The sequence below is a fragment of the Erpetoichthys calabaricus genome, chromosome 12 (genome assembly GCF_900747795.2).
Source record: "Erpetoichthys calabaricus chromosome 12, fErpCal1.3, whole genome shotgun sequence".
NCBI lineage: Eukaryota > Metazoa > Chordata > Cladistia > Polypteriformes > Polypteridae > Erpetoichthys > Erpetoichthys calabaricus.
The window spans coordinates 162,121,816-162,142,540 of NC_041405.2; the positions used below are offsets into that span (position 1 = coordinate 162,121,816).

Genomic DNA, 20,725 nt, shown 5'->3' on the forward strand with positions numbered 1-20,725 from the left:
CCCCCCCCCCCCCCCCCCAAGTCCTGAATCAGCCTAGCTTGTCTCCACTCACTTTCACTGGAGACAGATGTATTATACATATACACACACACACATTTGGAGACGGCCACAAGTGAATTTAAAACTGGGTGGGGACAACTGGACGGCTCCCCGAATGTCAAACCCAATGGGCTCATGAAGGCGAAGCGGCCATTTTGAACTGTGAAGATCAGAGGTGCTCTCATTATCCTGGTCCAGCAGACAGTAAACTTCAGTTCATGATGAATGGTCGAAAAGTCACCTAATGAAACCCTAAATCAGGTGAACTTGTGAAGAAGCCCAGTGGGTGGAGCCTCTGCACCGTAGGATCCACCGACTTCGTCACACACTTTTTAACGGGTTGTCCCAGACAAATGAGAATCCACATTTGGATTTTGTAATATGGAGGCCACAACTGTCCAGTGGGAGCTTCGCTAGTGAATCACGTAGCTGAGACCACCCTCCTCTGGACTTTCTCTATTGCTACTTTGTCTTTTGTGTAATAAGGAGGATCAAATCTGCACACAGCACTCCAGGGGTCTACTCCAGAAAGGCAGATTAGTTAATCCCAAGAGCTCAGAACAAACGCCGGCTTGACAGAGCGAGACTTGACACTAGCGGATTAGTCCGTTCCTGAGCACCAGACTTCAATCAGCTCACACAATCCCAGAGAAGTCCATCCAGATTAACGTGCGTTCAGGACGAAGCATACAAGCCCTGACGAGTCGAGCACCGAGCAGCTGATCAACCACAGACTACAAGTCTGAGAAACGGAGGGAATGACCCTCATGCTGGTGGCAGTGGCCGAGGACAATCGGCATGAATGGCAGCAGCTGCTGAGGAAATGGAGAAGGTGTGGAGGAGCACCAGTGGCAGATGGACTCGCTGAAATCTGTCTACACGTCGTGTGCTCAGCTGTTGCCAAAAGGGGCCCCCCGATGAGAAAACGCTACTGGAAACGCTACCTGCCCTCAAGCTAGCATTGTATTCTGATACTGCAATATTAATGATAGCAAAAAAGCGCAAGACCCCCGGCGCTCAGTGTTCAGCACACATGGAGGTGTCTGAGGCGTTACGTTGAGCGATAACAATCACCGGACCCCCACACCATCCGGTGAACACCAGCCAAAAGATAGCAAAGACATTCAGTACAAATCTGAAATGGGGTCCACTCTTTGAACAGTAAGCTCAAAGCCGAGACCCCCAGATATTTGTAATTCTGTGTGAGGCGCCTCATAATATTTTAAGAGTGGATGTCGGTGCCCAGACCAGGAGAAGCAGATTTGGGTTTCACTCGTAAAAAACCATCAGCCGAGTGAACTGAATTACAACGCCGAAGACTCGACGACAGAACGGCGCCAACAAGTAAATCAGGAATAGGCAGCCACTGGAGTCTCCAGAGGGGTTTCCTTAAAGGGCGAGGGTCTCCAGAGAAGGGCTGAAGGTGGGCCGCTAATTGCAGCGGAGAGTCTATTTTCGGTTATTAATTCCCAGAAATGTCCCATTTGTTTAAATTCCAACTCTGTGGAATTCCTCATTGATGGCCGTTACTTATTGCTGTCTCGGGAGGACGCCCCCTGTGTGTGTGTGTGTGTCTTCTACGTTAGGCACACTTTAGCGACTGCCTCTCTTTTTTTTTGGTCCTCTTGACCCGACTCCCGGTTCTCATTTTGTCCCCTGGTATTTGACCCTCCACTTGTTGATCATCTCCTGGTCCTCCTCCAGCACTCTGCGTGTCCTTAACAGCCGCGTATTCCCGGTTTCCGACCCAGCATTGTGCACAGGTAGAGATCTCTGCTGAAAGCCCACAGAGACGCATGTGACTAACTGGCATGGCCACTTGGATGGGGACATTGGAGGCACCTTTACAGGATAATTGAGGGGCAGTGGAAGTCCTGTTAGCTGGGGCAAGATGTCCCTAAGGGGCACTAGATGGCCATAAACCTCAGCTAATGTTTCGGCTTGGAATCCCACAGAGCCACTAGAGGGAGCTCTTAAAAATGGTCCCCTACCTTATCAATTGTAAAGAGGTCACCCCATCGCACAGTCATGACGAGAGGAGGAGGACGACGATGAAGGCTCCAGTGATTGTGGGAGAGCAATTGGATCATGAAGGGGGTCTCGCATGGAGCGGCTGCACTCCGGGACCCCACAAGCTGCCCCCGTCTACACACAAGAGTATCCCCATTGGCCTTACCTTAACCGTCTGATCGAGGGACGCCGTGGCCACACGCGCCTGAGGACCCATCAGGCCACAATGGATGTCTGTGACGGGCAGAGAGTGGCGCGTCCAGACGTGTCGGGGCTCCGGGTTGCGCGTCGGCTCCGTCTGTAGAACACTGAGGGAGAAAGAAAGACAAAGGAGATGGACGTGAGAATCAGCACTTAGTGGGAGGCCCCCTAGTGGTGGTGAAGCCACAGTTTACTGGACTTGTTAAAGGACCCCCTGGGTGGGCCACACTGTCACCAAAGTGACCGAGCCGATGTGTAAGGAGAGGTCCACGTGTGCGTCTCTCTGCTTCAGTGGACGTCGTGTTGCTGTCAAATGAGAATGGACGCTACATAAAGATTAACTGATCAGGTGCGTCGCCTTTGGCAGTGTTAGGAGAGTAAGGCGCTATATACAGCAAATATTAACCAATTGTACCCTGTTTGTCATATTATGTTTTAAATTGTTTTCCAATGCTAATAAATGTGAAAGGTGCTATATAAAACTGTAACCAATTGTACATTCCATGCCATTTTCTTTTGTAAAATGCCTTCTGATGGAGTTTGATGAGGAAGGCGCTATATACGTCTTCGCTGGTCATATGCTGCTCTGCTTATTGCCGTTTCCTTTCGTCAAAGGTCCTCATGATGCTCACCATTAAAGACGTCAAAACCCATGAATTACAGAGCCCGACCGCTTGGTGCAAAGACGGCTCCAGCTAGACGACGTCAGCCATGTGCCACTTGTGTGTGACCGTTTCACGTGGTCTGTCGCACCGCCCTAAGTGTTCCTGTCTGACTTCACGAGTGGCACTATGCCCCCTGCATCTCACGCTTGACAATTCCTCTCCAAACTTGGCACGAGCGATCACGGAGTGGCGGCCCTTCATAAAGTCGAGACGCCTGCTCATCGCCCAGACAGCGGCTTCTGCTGCTCTGTTTGATTTTTTCCCCCGTTTCAGGCTGACAGGACTCGACTCCTCTCAAGTGACACCATGGCACCTCCTTGAAGCTGTCTGATCCAACTCAGGGTTACAGCGAGGCCTCAGCCAATCCCGGCTATGCTGGGGGGCATGGCAAGAATCACCCTGAATGGGGACCCCAGGACCAAAACTTCAAAACACCCAAGAGGATGTAAAAATGTGAGGGATGAGAAGAAGGGAGGAAGCAGAGCCTTCACTGCTATGAGGTCACCAACTACATGCTTGGCTTTGTCACTACAATGTCACCCAGCCTCAGAGGATCACCGGGTCAAAACGATCACTCATACACACAGGACACGGACATTTACACCTGCATTACACCCACATCTCGCTGGTCAGGGTCACAACCTAATTAATGAACTGATCACTAGAGGGCGCTGTTGTGACAAAGCCCAAGGTAAACCTAAAAAGAATAAAAGGGTGTGCCTTATCACACAGAGCATTAATAAACTGTCATCACTAGAGGGCGCTGTTGTGAAAGCCGAAAGGAATGAATTTGAGTGCCTTACAACTCGGGGCATTAATATGTTGGAATCACTAGAGAGCGCTGTTGTGACAGCTCTCCAACCTGAGATAAAGCTAAAAAATAATGAAAAAAAAGATGTGCCTTTATCATGTAGGGCATTAACATATTGTAATCACTAGAGGGCGTTGTCATGAAATCTGAAAGAAATGAAACTGCATCCGTCTATTACTCAGGGTGTTCCGTTGTGACCCGAGATAAACCTGAAAATAATAAAAGGGTGCACTTCTATCATGGAAGACATTCATAAACTGCGATCACTAGAGGGCGCTATTGTCAAAGCCAAAAGTAATGAATTTGTGTGCCTTACAACTCAAGGCATTAACATGTTGTGATCACTAGGGGGCGCTATGGTGAAACCCACCTAAACTTAGGATAAGGCTGAAAGTATCGAATTTGTGTGCCTTTGTCACTCAAGGCGTTATGTTGTGATGGCTATAGTGACCTCACCCAAACCCTGAAAAAAAATGTTAAAAGTAATAAAAAGGTGTGTCTTCATCACACAGGGTGCTAATATATTATGGTCACTAGAGGGAGCTGTTTGGGGTAAGGCTGAAAGTAAAGATATTATGCACTTTTACCACTCAAGCATCAATATACTGTGATCACTAGAGGGCGCTGTCGTGAAAGCTGAAAGTAATGAAACAGCATCAGCTTATTACTCAGGGTGTTAATATATTGTGATCACTAGAGGGTGCTCTTGAGACAAGTTCTCAAACCAGAGATAAAGCTAAAAATAATAAAAGGAGGAAAATAAAAATTTACCACTGAGGGCATTCATATGCTGGGATCACTAGAGGGTGCTGTTGTGAAATCTGAAAGTAATGAATTGATGTGCCTTACAACTCAGGGCATTACTATGTTGTGATCAGTAGAGGGCGCTAAAGTGAAACCTACTCAAATTTGGGGAAAGGCTGAAAGGAATAACTTTACATACCTTTATCACTAAAGGCATTATGTTGTGATCGCTGTGGTGACAACTCCCCAGAAAAAAAGGTTAAAAGTAATAAAAAGGCGTGTCTTTATCACACAAGGTGCTAATATATTCTGGTCACTAGAGGGCGCTATGGTGAAGCCTGCCAAATTTGGGGTAAGGCTGAAAGTAACATCATCAGGCACTTTTATCACTAAGGCATAAATTTATAGTGAAAACTAGAGGGTGCTGTTGTGAAAACTGAAAGAAACAAACTTGAGAGCCTTTGAACTCAGGGTATTAATATGTCGTGACCACTAGGCTGCGCTGTTAGAACGTCTCTCTCTGGGGGTGTGAGAAGAAAAGCAGACTACGTGGAGAAAAACTCACACAACGACGTGGGGGAAACAAACAAAGAGCTCACAGATCTGAACCCAGAAAGCAGGACCCATCCAAGTGGGGGTCTCAGAGATCCAGAGCTATCGGGCACAAGGCATGTAGCAGACCAATAGAGCGTGCCAGTACATCACAGGGCCCACTCACACCAACAATGGCCACCACCTGCCACGTCTTTGTGGATGTGGCAGGAATAGGGAAATGAACAGAAGGGGCACACAGAGAGCAGCTGAGCGGAGATTTGAACCCAGGATGCTGTCGCCATCCAAGTCAAGGCACTCGGCTGGAGAGGAAGGGTTGGTGGGTTAGTCTGTGCCAGCAGAGCCGACAAAGAATTGGAGAAAGTCAGCTGATGTGTGGTGAGGGTCCTAGGTGACAACTCAATACAAGCAGGAGCAGAGCAGCAGGTACAGACAACACGAATTAGGAAATAAAGTAATGGAGACGGCCAATCAGCGGGCATGCATTTGACACCGCCACCTCCAATGAGAAGGGGGGGGGTATCACAAAAAGGACATGTGACATGCTGATGGTGACATGCCACCAGCTCAGATATCTGGGGGGACCTCACACACCTCGATCATTACACTCTACAGGAACACTGGTATGGCAACCGGGCACGGCAGAGGGTGGTGAAGGTGGCACAGAATACGACGGGCACCTCACTGCCTCTTGTCTCCGTCCACCCCACCGGCACATTTTCGAGCCACAAGCCGTAAGGTGCAAGTCAGACCCCCTTCACTTTCTGCACACTTTATTGTGTTGTTAATTTCACTTTAAATGGATGAACCTGACATTTCTGCCCACCAATCAACACTCAATAACCCACAATGACAAAGTGACAACGTGATTTCGGTCATTAAAAATCCAGACCAACATCTCTCCCGCCTTGAAGCACTTTTTGGAAGCCCCTCTGGCAGCACTTCCTGCTTCAAGTCTTCTTGTTCAGCCTCTACAAGCTTGGCACCCCGGGATCTGGGCAGCTTATCCCATTCTTACCAGCGGACGCCCCCTCAGACTCCACTAGACTGGATAGGAAGGGTCTGCACACGGTCACCTTCAGGTCTCTCCACACAGGGCCACACAAGGACCACCACAGACTCGTCTAAACTGGCCGTGTGCTTTAGGGCTTTGTTGTGTCTCCCCAGTCAGTGGTCTCAGGTTTTCTTCAAAGACCACTCAGTGATGGGCGCCTGTCCCTGATGCTGCCACCATATTAAGCAGGGCAGGAGAGGAACAGTTGGTGGTCTCCGCCAGACAACACCATGCCAGGAGTTCGACCCAAAGAGCTCCATTTTTGTCACGTCAGACCAGAGAATCTTCCCCGAGTCCTTTAAACACCTTTTACTCAGAAGTGGCTGCCATCCAGCTGCACCACCATAAAGGTGGTCTTCTTTCTGACATTTTTTCCCACCTCAGCAGAGGTCTTCTGAAGCTCACTTAGAGTGACCAGTGGGTCGGTGGTCACCTCCCTGACCGAGCCCCTTCTTGCCCAGTTACTCAGTTTGGCCAAATCTATGAAGGGTCCCACTGGTTCCAAACTTCTTCCATTTCACGATTCTTGAGACCCCTGTGCCCCGACTGTAGGAACACTGAAAGCTTTACAAGTGGTTTGATTCCCTTGGCCAGATCTGTGCCTCACTGTATTTGATCATGGATGTTGTGGCAGACCACCAGGGTCCTTACCCAGCCGGGACACTTATGGCACAGAAGGCCCAAGGGAGAGGGCTTATTCCGGATACTCAGAGGGCAGCCCCCTTGGCATACATTGGGGCTACGGGTTTAGAGCATTGGAGCTCAAGCCTGCTGGGCCCGTGGCCACCACCAGGGGGCACCTGGACGTTTACTGGGCCCTGTTTGGCAGCACTTGGGCCACACCAGGAAGTGCTGCCAGAAGAAGGTCATTGGGCACCTGGAGCCCTTATGGGTGTCCTATACAAGGGGGCCAGTCGTCATTACTCAGGGGCCAGAATCAGGGGGTAAGGAGTAGTGTGCTTTGGTGCCGTGTTTGTGCTGTGCAAGTGGGAGACGCTTCGCAACGTTTGTGTCGGGGCACCCTGGACTTCCACAGGGGTCTACTGAGGGTGCCTTGGACTTGATAGTTTAGTTTGTGTCCTGCCATGCAGTGCAAATTGTGAGACCCTCCTTACACAGGGACACAGGTGCCTTCTAAGCAGGGACCAGGTGATTCGGTTGGCCACAAGGTGGGCGCCAATCAAGTTCTAGAAACATCTGAAGGAGAATTCAAGCCACCAGGAGGCACCCGAGCACACTGTGGGGGGCCACAGCAGAGGGGCTGAACACTCAAGTCGGTGATTTTTCACTAAATTTGCAGACCTTGGAGTTAATGAGTGTAGATTGATGGGTTAAAAATGGCGCATTCACCCCCTTCAAATGACGTCTACAACAAAGTGAACTGCGACAATGCCAAGGTGGTCTTAAGGGTCCGTGTCGGGGTTCACCCCACACCATGTCCAGTGGTGGCTCCTGCCTTCCCCTTAATGCCTGCTGGGGTCGGCTCCAGCTTCCCAACTCAAGACACAAACGGAGAGAGAAAGTGAAGGGGGTCCGATTACCATCTGAATGCGATGGATCTGAAAGGCGCTATATTAGAGAAGGACATCAAACCAAAACTGAATCCTCTTCACACACAAACCTGAAGATGAGATCAGACGCACACACACACAAAATACGGTATCAAACCGCCTGTTTATCTACGGCTGGCAGCCTGACGTTCTCTGGCTTACGCTGCCAACCCCTGGTCCGGGTGGGCGTCCCTAATCTCATACTTTAAAGAATCCAAGCCATCAGTAATTCATGTGGCATTCTTAGGGGCCGATGTGACACATACGTTTTCACTTGCCAAATGCCAGCCCGTCTTAAAGGGGGCACAAACGTTAAAGACCGGGAGAAGCCTGCCAACTGGTGCCGATGAGGGCAGTGCCCCCCAGGGATTTATCAAATCTCGACGTGTCGGACATAAGATACCAAAGGACAGCGGGCACCAAGGCAAGCAGTCTGCCCACGTGGTCAGCAAAATAGATGACAGCCACCGCCAGGCCGTCAAGAGGTGCCCGTCACGCTCCTGTCAACGACTAATTTGCCCTTCAGATAATTAATTGGCGTAATGGCAGCACAACCACCCTCTTGAGTAATGGATTCCGAATTCACAAGGAGCTTCCCCCTCACTGGTACGCTGCCATCTTATTCAGCCTGCAGCCCGATAAGCTTTGATGGAACGCCAATGTTCTTCTTTTTGTTTTGCTTCAGCAGTACCCGTGTCAGCGACGAACGTTTGCCATTGTGTGAAATTTCACGCAACGCTGCCCCAGCAAACATAAATCCAGCGGGCACGATATTCGGCGGCCTCCACCTCTCCTCGGAAGACATCCCTTAATCTGCCAGGATTTGTTCTGCACGGCTGTAAATGTCAGCAAATTAATCTTCAGCTCCCAAAATGTGCTTAGCGTACAGCTTGGCACGGAGGTCTGACACAATAAAAGCGCCCCCAGGGCAGCCTCTTCACCGAGGGGTGCAGTCCCGTGGTCCGCGCTTGCGTTGTCTTCCTCAGACCTTCGTTATATAGCACCTTTCACAAACTTGTAGGATGACCGGCCTAATATCAAAGTGTCAAGAATGGAGGCAGAGTGGCGCAGTGGTTAAGGCTCCGGACTTCAATTCCTGAGGTTGAGGGTTCAAATCCCGCTAGTGAGACCCCGAGTGAGGCGCTTCACCCGCCTGTCTGAGGAAACCAGAAGAAACGGAAGCAACTGCATCTGAAATGTCGTAAGGCGTCAGCCAAATAAAGAAATGTAAATGGAAGGTGGTCTAAAAGCAGCTCCCTGTGAATATGTGCAATGCCCGCCCACCAGCCCACTCGCTACCATGCCATACCTGTTGAGGCTCCACACCAGCGCCAGATTGTCTTTGCCTCCAGAGATGAAGTGGCTGCTGTCATCGGTGAAGCGGATGCAGGTGACATCCTGATAATGTCGGCTCAGCAGCGCCAACAACTTACCACTTGAAACCTGAAAAACACAAGAGAGTGGCATCACAACACAAGGATGAGGAAAGGCAAACCGTGCAGGCCAATGGGGGGCAGACTTCACTGTCCTAATGGCTCCTCTGCCCTGCCCTGCCCTGCCCTGCCCTCTTGTGGCTTCATTTTCGTGGACGAGCCCCTTGTGTGCCCACAATGTCTACAGAAATACTTACGGCGGCTAAGCGGGTGGCAGGTCACACTGTGCCCTCAAAGAAGGCTGACCTGGCACTAGAAACGCTCGTCAACGAAGCCTTGCTGGACATTGTGGCCACTTGCCACATCTCGGGTACAACTGGAGCACAGGCGGGTGATGTGACTTGCTCAGTGTCAGTAGCAGGGCGTGAAGTCCAAAGCCGTAAGCACTTTGCCACTCTGCCCGCGCTTCACAGACACCTGACACACCATGTAAACACTTCATCCGATTTTCACTCACCCGGTTATTCACAGACACCCGATTTCTAAAATGCCATGTAAACACTTAATCCAGTTAAAGAAATCGGGTTACTGGCCTCAGAGGGTCCCGATTTACAGACTGCGGAATAAGAGACGGATATTGAGAAGGTTTAATCGACTACAGCAAAGCTTTCGACTGCGTGGATCACGAGACTCGAGCGCTAATGGCAACACCCAAAAACACACAACTCTACCGCTATGAAAATCAAGAAGCCACACTGAGGGCCGAATATGGCATCATGGATTGGTTTCCAGTAAAACATGAAGTCAGGACAGGACGCGCCTCACCACCTCACCTGCTCAACCTTTACGGCGAATCCGCCTTCACAAAAGCAAATTAGGAAGAGGAGAGCGTCGGACTCAAAGTTGGCGTCCGAAACACTAACGACCCGCGCGGTGCAGAAGACACGACACTCAGCGGCAGCAGCAAAGATGACATGCTGGGCAGCAGCAGGCACCGTAAAACATCAGGCGCATCGCTTTTTAGCAAAGACCAACCACGCATTTCAAAAAAGGAAGGAGGAGGAGGAAGAAGAAGAAAAGGAAGCCTAAGATGACCGGCACGTCACGCCCTGCTGCTCCTTCATCAAAGGCATCCAAGATCATCACCGCGTATCCCGTTACACGTGGCAGTGCGCCACTTAGGACACCATCATCATCATCATCATCATCATCATCCTCTGCCCAGGGCTAATCGATCACAAGGCATTGGCGACTCATACTTTGAAATCACACCATTTGAATTCAGGATTTCTATCGTCTTCGTTATTTGGGACTCGGCCACTTTCATCCACCTCTCATCTCCGCGGTTTCCGTGAATTCAGTGGACTTTTTTGTAAATATGAATGTTCTACACGTGTTCAGGTTAAGACAAGAGGGCGAGGGTGGCCAGGGCCGTGTCGGGTTTCTCTAACACTGGGTACACCTGGCCTGCAACGGGTTCAGGAATACGGGGATTTCTCTGTGACACTTCGCTCTTTTTCCAACATATTCATTCGTTTTTTTTCTACCATACTGAACCCTTAAACGATGGCCAACTTTGTTGACAGTTTGCTTTCACGGTTGACGAGGGGGGCTTAAGTGGAGGGCGGGTAAGGAACAAAGGGGTCAGGACGGTGAACGAGTGTGGACTTGGCTCCAACACTTGGTGTGAGCGCAGCTCTTACAAGGTCTACTGAGAGACGTCAAAGCTGGAAGTCTTCACGTGGGATTAGAAAGGAACGCAAACACGACGAAGACCATGAGGACAGAAAATGACGAAGACTTGAGCTGGAAGGCCACAGACTGTGAAGACTTGTAATCTCCTGGGGTCTTCTGTTAGCATGGAAGGAACTAGCAGTGGAGAAATCCACCACACCGAGGGAATGGCACTCGAGACGAAGCTCAGGCTCGTCCAACGTGCTCAGTTTCTGAGGGATTAATTACGGACGTGAGAGCTGAACATTAAAGAGACAAACAAGAGTGACTCGTCTGGGAGGATACAGTGCGTGCTGTGGACCACCGCGAGGACTAAGAAATTAAGAAATACATTTTGGATGAGATCAAAATGAGGCTGTGCCACTCTGAGGTCAAATGATGAAGTCACAACAGATGTATTTTGGTCACACCGTCAGAAGAGAGAGATCACTGGGGACGGAGTTCATGTTTGGGAAGATCGAAGGAAGCAGCCTGCAATCGGACGGTGGGACACACTGATGACAACCACGGGGGTCACGCTGGAGGATCTCACCAGACGAGACACAAACCGACCTAAGATCTTCAATTGATCAAGTCGCTAGGCCTCAAAGCACCTAATAATAAATATAATACGAGGGACGTTCCAAACATTTCCGCACATTTATATTTTCTTGGAAATGGTGAAGGCGGGAGAGAGGAGGAATAATCGGTCGTGTCTGAGAGTGTCACGTGACTGGGAAAACTGCATCGCAAAGGAAGGTGACTATACAGAAACTGTTTTTGAAATTCTTTAGAAATAGACTTAACAAAAAAAAGTGTGGAACCTTTTTGAACGTCCCTCGTAATAACGATGGGATACTAATTATGAGGCCATGTAAACCCTTAACTGGGTTACTCTTTAACATTTTGTAGCCTGCGCATGAGTTTGTTTCACACACACTTTTGCTGTCCAGAGGCAGATGTTCAGGTGATCGCAGTGTGAAGTTAATCCCAGTCAGTGTTTCAGAAATCACTCACTTTATGTTGCTGATCTGAACGTGTGGCGCTAAACTCGGCAGGACAGACAGACAATCAAAGAGTGCACTGGCTTGGGGGCTGGAGGACGATGGAGCTGAATGGATGTGGACACACGTAACAGTGCTGATAGCTATCTTCCTTGAGCTTCACCATCTTTCCGTGATGGTGTCTGTCTTTTTGTGTCCAGGACACCGCCCCATCTTCAGTCATCCATCCACCCTATTGGTTACTGGTGCTGCTCACGTGGCCTGTCCTTCATTTACATAACGCACACTGACACCACAGCACATGCAAGTTAGAGGTTAGTAGCACACGCTGATACAGCACATTGCTGCACCCACCACATGACAAATCAATTTAGGATCCCCAGGTTAGGCCCTGAGTGCAGCCATGCAATAGGTGACACCTCAGCACCACACCAGTTCAGATGGAATGGAACAGTGAGAGGTTTGTTATGGTGGCTAGCGTGCCAATTCTGCCACCAGCCCCCAGGTTTTTCCCTGCAGGTTGGAGGGCCACATGCAGGGCTGGGTGCAGATTAACGTCATACCCAGGATGGAGCAATTGCAGGTTAAGGGCCTTGCTCAGGGGCCCAACAGAGTAGAGTCACTTAGGGTGTTTATGGGACTTGAACCAGCAACCTTCCGATTGCCAGTGCAGATCCCTACCTCAGAGCCACCACTCCGCCCTAAAGTTAGCTGGTATCCCGAAGGTTGCCGGTTTGAATCCCTGTCACTGCCAAAAGAGATGCTACTCTGCTGGGCCCTTGAGCAAAGCCCTTAACCTTCAATTGCTTCAGGGGCGCTGGCTGTACAATGGCTGACCCCAAGGGGTATGCGAAAAACCAAGTAATTCCCTTCGGGATTAATAAAGTATCATAAAATTTAAAAAAAAATAATAATTTTATATATATATATATATATATATATATACACATATACATACACATACAGTAGAGTCGTGCTTATCCGAAATAAGGCGGAGTGGTGGCTCTGAGGCTAGGGATCTGCACTGGCAATTGGAAGGTTGCTGGTTCGAATCCCATAAATGCCAAAAGGGACTCTGCTCTGTTGGGCCCTTAAGCAAGGCCCTTAACCTGCAATTGCTGAGCGCTTTGAGTAGTGAGAAAAGCGCAATATAAATGCAAAGAATTATTATTATTATTATTATAAACGGGCTGGCAGAACGTCGGATAATCGAAAATGTTGGATAATGGGAGGTATTAAGAAAAAGCTTATTAAATGTCAAACTAAGTTATAATTTTACACATTACGAACCTAATAATCATGTTTTACAACAAAACAACAGAAAAAATGAACTGAAAAAATGAACTTAGCAACAAAACATAGACTACACTCACGCTCGCAACTTGCAGTTCTTGTTGCCGATTGATTTATTTTTTTTTTTTTTTGTGGTGGGACGTCGGATAATACGAAATGTCGAATAAGCGAGACTCTACTGTTTATATATATATATATATATATATATATATATATATAAATAAATGCCGTTGATGTCATCTGTGGACTTTAAAGGGGGACCTCATACAACTGACGGAACACACAAAAAGAAATCCTGTACTTGAGTGGACGACATAAACAGCTAAATAAACTCCAATTCCACAGGACTGCTTCAGTTCATAAGAACACACAGCCCTGTAGAATGGAACCTTGCAACGACCAGCAAAAGCCAAATCCGTCACTAGGAAAAACAGGAATGGATCTGATGCAGGAAATGGAAAATTGCTTGAGCAGCTCCAGAGAGCTCAGAATATGATTATGATTTTTATTATTATTTGACTGACGACTTTCTCCAAGGCCTTTTGTCTTCCAATATTTGAGATACAATCGGTTCTTTTGCTTTTCAAATTGGAGCACAGGCAGGTTAAAGGAGCTGCTGCTCATGGCCACATGGTGGTGTCAGTAGTGGGATTTGAGCCCACAACCTGAGAGTCATGACCACAATGCCACACTGTCCGACAGTAACATCACAGCCCAGAACTAAAAACAAAAACGACTAAAAGCACTCCGTTAGTTCCACTGCACTCCTGAGAGACCCGATTAACCGACGGCACTCCAAGAGAGGCCCACTGTCTTAGGAATTTTAACACAGCGAGTTGTTAAATAAACCACTTCTGGATTGGGCGGTCCCATCTATTACTTATAAATCCAGCAGGGTTTAAATTTAATAAAGCAGGAAAATCCAACTGTCTTCCAAACCAATTAAGGTTTTCATTACTGCCATTTATATCCCACTATAGAAGTGATGAGAAATGAGACCACAGGACTCCCAGCCGATGACAGTGACTAATCAGGGGGGAGCTGTAATTCTGGCTAATGGCTCCTCCATACACGGCCCTGATAAACGAACAGAGGCGTCACATGCAGCCATTAACATAATGGACGTGGCACCAGTGACACCAACTTGCTCTATACCAGGCTACCCATTGGCCTTGGGCGTGTTTGCCCTCCCGACTTCCTGGTCTTTTCTACAATGAATGCCTGAGACTGACAGACAAAATGAAATATCAGAGAAAGGGAAGCTGGAGGGGACACTCAGTGTGGTCGTGAAATCTGTCACCTGTCCCCTTGTCCTGCAACACCTGCTCAGAACTGTCCCTGGATTGACATTACTCGATTATGTTGACACCCTTTGAATAAAAGTGTCTGCTAAGCAAATAAATGGAAAGAGAAATCACGACTTGCTTTACTTAAGAAAAAATAAATAAATAAATAAAAAAATAAAGAGATAAAACGTGTGGGACATCTCGGCAAAAGGCATGCAGCGTGTGAAAGAAGGGTCTACAGTCTGATGAAACTAAAACCGAGCTTCCTGGTCACCAGACAAAACATCACGTCACACTGCACGGCATCAGCCTGCGTCTCTGCAGCAGGCCCCAGGAAGGACAGATGAGGGGAAAACAAAGGCAGCAAAACACAAGGAAATCCTGGAGGAGAACCTGGGGGAGTCTGCAAGAAACCTGCGCCTTGGGAGAAGACGACGAGGACGTGCATAAAGACAAAGAGACACGGGAGTGGCTGAGTGAGAGTCCAGGTCTCAGGTCTCTTAACGTCTGAATCTGGTAAAGTTAAGTGTGGTGACCAGTGCTGGGGCTTCAGTGACTGTTAATATTTATAAATGACTGGCTGTCCCCCACAGCTCCGCCCCGCGTAGTAGTGAAACAGGACAAACTTTAAACATCAATAAACAAACAGGTATCGCTAGCTAAGTGGACACAAGGTGCGCTCCAACATGTGGCTACAGGTAGAGCGACTCCCCACTCCTGATGTCACGCATCCCCCTCCCCTTGGCCCACAGCCTCTGTCTTGGAGTAGTGCGAATATGTCACTCCTGCAAGTGAACTCTGATACTTAGCACAATGAGAGAAGTTGCAAAATCAACCAGAATGATCAAGAAAATTCTAGAAAAAAACCCGATCTAAATCCGTTAAGAAGTTCTCTTGTGAAAAGCTGACAGACAGACGTTGGATTACATAGAGAGAGAGATTTGGATAGGAATATAAATAACACACTGGTGAAGTCTGCAGATGATATCGAGAAAGGAGGACTGGCAGATCATCTCGAATCTGCTCAATCATCACAGAGGGACTTGGACAGCAGGCAAGCTTGGGCAGATTTGTGGACAATGAAGTTTAATGTCAGTAAATGTAACGAATTACAGATAGGAAGCAAAAATGTGAGGTATGAATACACAAGGTTTTAACAGTCATAGTGGACTAATCATTATCAACTGCCAGACAGACAGACAGTGTTCAGAAGCCATTAAGAAGGTTCACAGAATGTCAGGTTATATAGCGCCTTGACGTGTGGAGTACAAGTCACAGGAGGTTCTGCTCAAGCTTTATAACACATTGGTGAGGCCACACTGGTTCTGTGTACAGTTAAGACTCCATAAAGACATAACAGCACTGGAGAAGGTCCAGAGGAGAGCAACAGGGCTGATTCAGGAAAACAGGGGATGAGTTAGGAGGAAAGATGAAAAGAGCTGAGCTTTCACAGTGATGAAGAGGAGACCTGAATGAAGTGTTTAACATAATGAAGTGAATTAGTCCAGTGGATCGAGACGGTGACTTTAAAATGAGTTCATCAAGAACACGGGGACACAGTTGGAAACGTGTTAAGGGGAAACTTCACACAAACATTAGGAAGTTTTTCTTTACACAAAGAATGATAGACACTTGGAATACGTGACCAAGTAGTGTGGTGGACAGTTGGACTTTAGGGACTTTCAAAACTCAACTTGATGGTACTTTAGAAGAATTAAGTGGATGGGACCGGCAAGCTTTTTGGGTGGGCTGAATGGCCAGTTCTTGTCCAGACTGAACAATTGCATGGCTGCGCTTGCCAAAGGGTCTACACTGATGCGACAGAGGCTCAAGCGGTTCTGAATGGGGAGAAATGGCAGAGCTGATGGACAGAGACCTGAGAGCACACAGACACATATCTGTCAAGGCTGCTATCTACTACATACTGACCTGAAGATTTATGGGTTCAGTTTTATGTTTGTCATTAATTTAAAGCAATTTGCAGAGATCCGTTTTTACTTTTTTATCAGTGAGTCTAGTTCTGTTGATGTACTCTGTCAAAAAAGTCAAATGAAATGTCACACAACATGAAAATGTGACAACTTCCCATTGGCAGCGTGTGAGTTTAGGATGATAACAGGAAGGGGGCAAATACTTTTTCACAGCACTGTCTTTTGCCTGCTTGTTTGTACTCACGTGTGTGGCATCTCGTGGTTTTGTACTAGCAGTGCCACCTACTTGCTAACTTCAACAATGTGATTTTATGCTTAAGAAAGGTGAAATTATTGCTTTAACTACTGTTCTTGGGTGACAAGTGACGTTTAGTCAACTTGACATGCTGTTTGTGCAGCCATATTGAATCCCACTGATATTTATGTATTTACTGCATTAAATTTATTTGGGTTTTGAAAATAGCACTCGTATTGTACCCATAGCACCGCCTCAAGTCTAAGGTTCAAATGCCATTCTGTCTCTCATAGCTGAAGGATGAGTCTGGCCACTGTTCAATCACCCCGGTCGTGGGCAATTTTTCCTTGACACTGTTGAAGTTTAGATCAAGGATCAATATGCCTTGTTATTGGTGTTAGAACTCTTGACTATTAAAAGGAGTTGCTCGACATCTTTCTTAAGTGGCTTGGACAGGCACTATTATTTATGTCGCTGCTTTTATTTTTAGTGTGGCCTGCTTCCTTTTTACTTGCCTTGTTTATTAACCCTTAAACTGCCACATACTTGGGGGGGGTGGGGGGGGGGGGGGTTTTAATGCACCCCCGGAAGCCAAATACTTTTTTGCTGCACTTTTTAAGTAAACGTGATAATTCACCAAGAAAAAGTGAAATTTTAATGGAACACATTTTTCCATGCATAGAGCATCACAATTACTGCAACATGGATCATTTTACACACTGCCAGTGAACTGTAAAAAATATAAAAGAAACTACTGGAACAATATGTACAAGGTGCAAGTGACGCCATTGATGAAATTCAGTAATCACTGAGCCATTGCTTGAACTGGTTGCACACGAGCACACAGAGGCCAACGCTGGCAGACCAGTCTAGGGCAGCAGCAGTGGTCCTGAGCGGGCTGCTCAACGAATGTACTGACAGCTCCGGCGTGCTCGTAAATTGCACTGGGAACCAACTATAGCCGCTTCCGGTGGTTTAAGGAGCAAGGACGCAGTGTTTTTGAGGGAACAAGTTTTTATTTTGGGACATGGAGACTCTGCTGGGCCTTTTGACCTGCCAAAATCTAAACAAGGTTTTGGAAAAACCTTCAATGCCCCCAAACTTAAAGGAAACAAAGTAAACTTGCATGTTAGCGCATAAACGCTTTATACATAAAAACATTTTAGCATTTTATCTATTAAGGCTTATGGATATTCTAGATGATCAAGTTAAAAGCAAGCTGCATTGTGTTAGTTAAGACTGTTTAAGAGCTGATTATCTGCTTCCAGCTCCAGCAGCTTAGCTCTTATCAGTGAAGCTGCGTGCTGCGCCTACCAGTACAGCTGCCTCTGATTTTAGTCTTACTGGATACTGGTGCAACAAGCAAGTATTCATTGGACAGTTCAGTTTTTCATATGTGGGTCTTCTGGGATCGAATTTAATGAAGAGGGCTGATCAATTAAAAGGCCTCCAATTTTTATTAGCTCAAGATTGGGAATGTGAGGAATGTAACAGGATCAGATGATGGTCATCTCCGGGCCAAGAGACAAGCGTGACCTTCAAGTCCAAATGATTGCAATGAAAAGATTGATTACTATGAGGGGAAAGACGAGGGAATTGTTATGAAAACTGGTACAGAACGAGGTCATTATTGTGAAGACAACATGTACGAAATTGGGATATTCTGTGATAAGAGCTGAAATAAAAATGAACTGCACCCAACCCACCGGGCTCACTTCATGAACTGAGACAGGCTTTCTGTGCTCTGCAATTGTTTCCAATGCTGTGCAATAGAGTCTAAAATTCTGACTGCCTTTCTGAAGATTTCTCCATAACAATATAGACTGCCCTCTATAATACTGGAGACAAAGGCCTATTTGTCTTTGACTTCCCCCTCTGCACCACAGTTTAAAATGACACATCAAACACTTCAGACATCACGAATAAAGTGCACATTTCAGGCTTTCATTTTGGTCACACAACACTTTTTCTACGTGGCCCTCCATTTCAGGGCACCATAAGGTTTAGGACAATTGACATAACACGTGTTTGATTCCTCGCAAGACTTCATAAGACCCCTCGGCGGGCCTCTACCCTTCGCAGTCTGTAGCTGCCATTGTTCAACATGAGGGCAAGAGCTGTGCCAGTGAAAGTCAAAGAAGCTATCATGAGGCTGAATGAAACACAAGAATCAAACCATTGGAGACGTCGGTGAAACCTTAAGATGACCTAAAATCAACTGTCTGGAATATCATGAAGAAGAAAGAACACACTGGCGGGCTCAGTAATCACAAAGGGGCTGGCAGGCTAAGGAAGACCTCCACCGTTGAAGAAAGAAGCATCCTCACTCTGGTTAAGAAAAAGCCCTAAACTCCGGACCGACAGTCTTTGCAAACCACACCGTTGTCACCTACACAGAGATTTCAAGGCTAATGTCTAAACTGAGAGATACAGAAGAACGAGGACATCATGGAGAAGGAGTTTTATTTAGGCAGGCTGTGTTCTATGCTAAACACCTCATGTCTTTTAACCAATCAGAACATGCCATGTGTGCTTTAATCAGCACTGGTATGTAAACTCCGTTATCAGTACGCAGGGAGCTTCTGCTTTTATTCTCAGCTCATTCTGTGGCAGACTGCTGTGATGGACGCACCCTCTTCACCGTGGGCCTGCAAGAGAATAAATGAGGCAGACGGACGAGCTCTCCTCCTGCCTGACTTGGGACTCAAGAGGTTTCACCAGACTTGTCCTGTTAGACGATACATTTCTTTATTTAATGAAGATGTTGATTTGTACAACAGGATGTACTGGAACACCGATTGGGATCCAGGGCCTCTCGGCCACCGTCAGCACCTGATCTTCCAAATGCTCTTTGGACTAAATGGTCACAGTCCAAAGGGTGGGTACAGAGGGCGACTCCATATTAATGCCCATTTTGGGTTTGTCCAACAAGATGTGATGGTCAGGTTGTCCACAAGCTTTTGGTCATGTGCTTTAGGTGATAAGTTTTCTTTATTTTGACCATTCAAATTACATTTGACTTCACAGTACACTTCCTAATGATAAACGGCGCTCTGAGAGTTTTCAGGTAAGGAAAGCCAACATTTTAAGGTCAGGTAGCTCTACTCACTAATGATGGTGCCGTGAGTGGGGATGTGCTCCATGTTGATTGGCACTTGCAAGTGAGAATTTCAACACAAATCAGGCCCTTATAAACCATATAACAGTGTTCAGACACTAGGGGGCGGTGTGGCCGCTGACCAGGTGTGTCATCAGTTATAGAGTTTAGACACCAGAGGGCAAAGCAGTCAGAGATGCCATCAGTAGCACCATGTCGGTTGTCAATTAGCACACACAAAGTGACAGTATCACTGGACTACGGACATCAGACACTCGGGGTCCGGTAAACCCACCACAAATCTCTGGCCAGTTCTCAAACTTTCTGTCCACAGCCACATCTCAGGATGAAACAAGATAACTCGGGGATTGGAGGGGGTAATCATTTGAAAAAGAAGATTCGATTTACAAATAAAACTTTCCAGTCAAATGGATCAAAATCCCTGCTTGTGACAATCATTTACGTCAGAGTTTCTCTGCCATGTTTGGTGTTGTGACCCACCGTTTCCCCTTATAATTGCCTTCTCAACCCACCAAGGAACCCCACCCCCCGCATGTCAGAGCCAGGAGGGTTGGCAGTGAATTGGCCCCATAGTGAATCGAGAACAATCTGCAGAATGGTGGTGGGGAGGCTACCAAAAGTGGGTCACGAGCCAGTGGTTGAGAAACCCTGATCAGGCTGAACACTTTATCAAGGCAGTGTAAGGACCCCCTCATTATCAAAACAAGCTGCTGGCCTCACCTCCCACACGTAGATGCTCTCCACGATGCCGGCCAGCAGATACAAGCCATTGGGGGACGCAGTCAAGCAGGTGACCACTCCAGGGCAGATGATCTTCTGCTGCAGCTGATCCTACAAAGAGAAAGCAGAGAGGTGAGCGACAAGGAAGAGGGACGGGATATCCCTGAATGTACTTCCGTGATAGAATTCCTGTTTTATTATCTGCGCTGTCATTTGTTCAGTACTATGCATTCTCTTAATGGAGGACACCTCATAATTTGGGGCAACGTCTGGAAAGATTTAAACCCTGGTGTGAAGAGAACAGCCAAGAGGAGGAGATCCAGCGGCCAAGATACGAGTATCATGGAGACCACCAGGATGTTCCGTTAAAAAAAAAAAAAAGGAGAATGTTGAGGCCATCAAGAGAATACCATGAGAGATAAATGT

At 47.3% G+C, this 20,725-nt stretch overlaps 1 protein-coding gene across 1 annotated transcript in view; it reads right to left on the reverse strand.

Moving 5' to 3' along the window:
- Nucleotides 1-20,725, reverse strand: part of wdr18 (WD repeat domain 18) — a 78,669-nt gene that overhangs the window by 47,092 nt on the left and 10,852 nt on the right. Inside the window, exons 2-4 of the mRNA XM_028816656.2 lie at nucleotides 20,300-20,410; nucleotides 8,936-9,069; nucleotides 2,216-2,357 (exon numbers count right to left, since the gene is read on the reverse strand). Of these exons, the coding sequence (XP_028672489.1) occupies nucleotides 2,216-2,357; nucleotides 8,936-9,069; nucleotides 20,300-20,410 (387 nt within the window). The remainder of the gene's footprint in view (nucleotides 1-2,215; nucleotides 2,358-8,935; nucleotides 9,070-20,299; nucleotides 20,411-20,725) is intronic.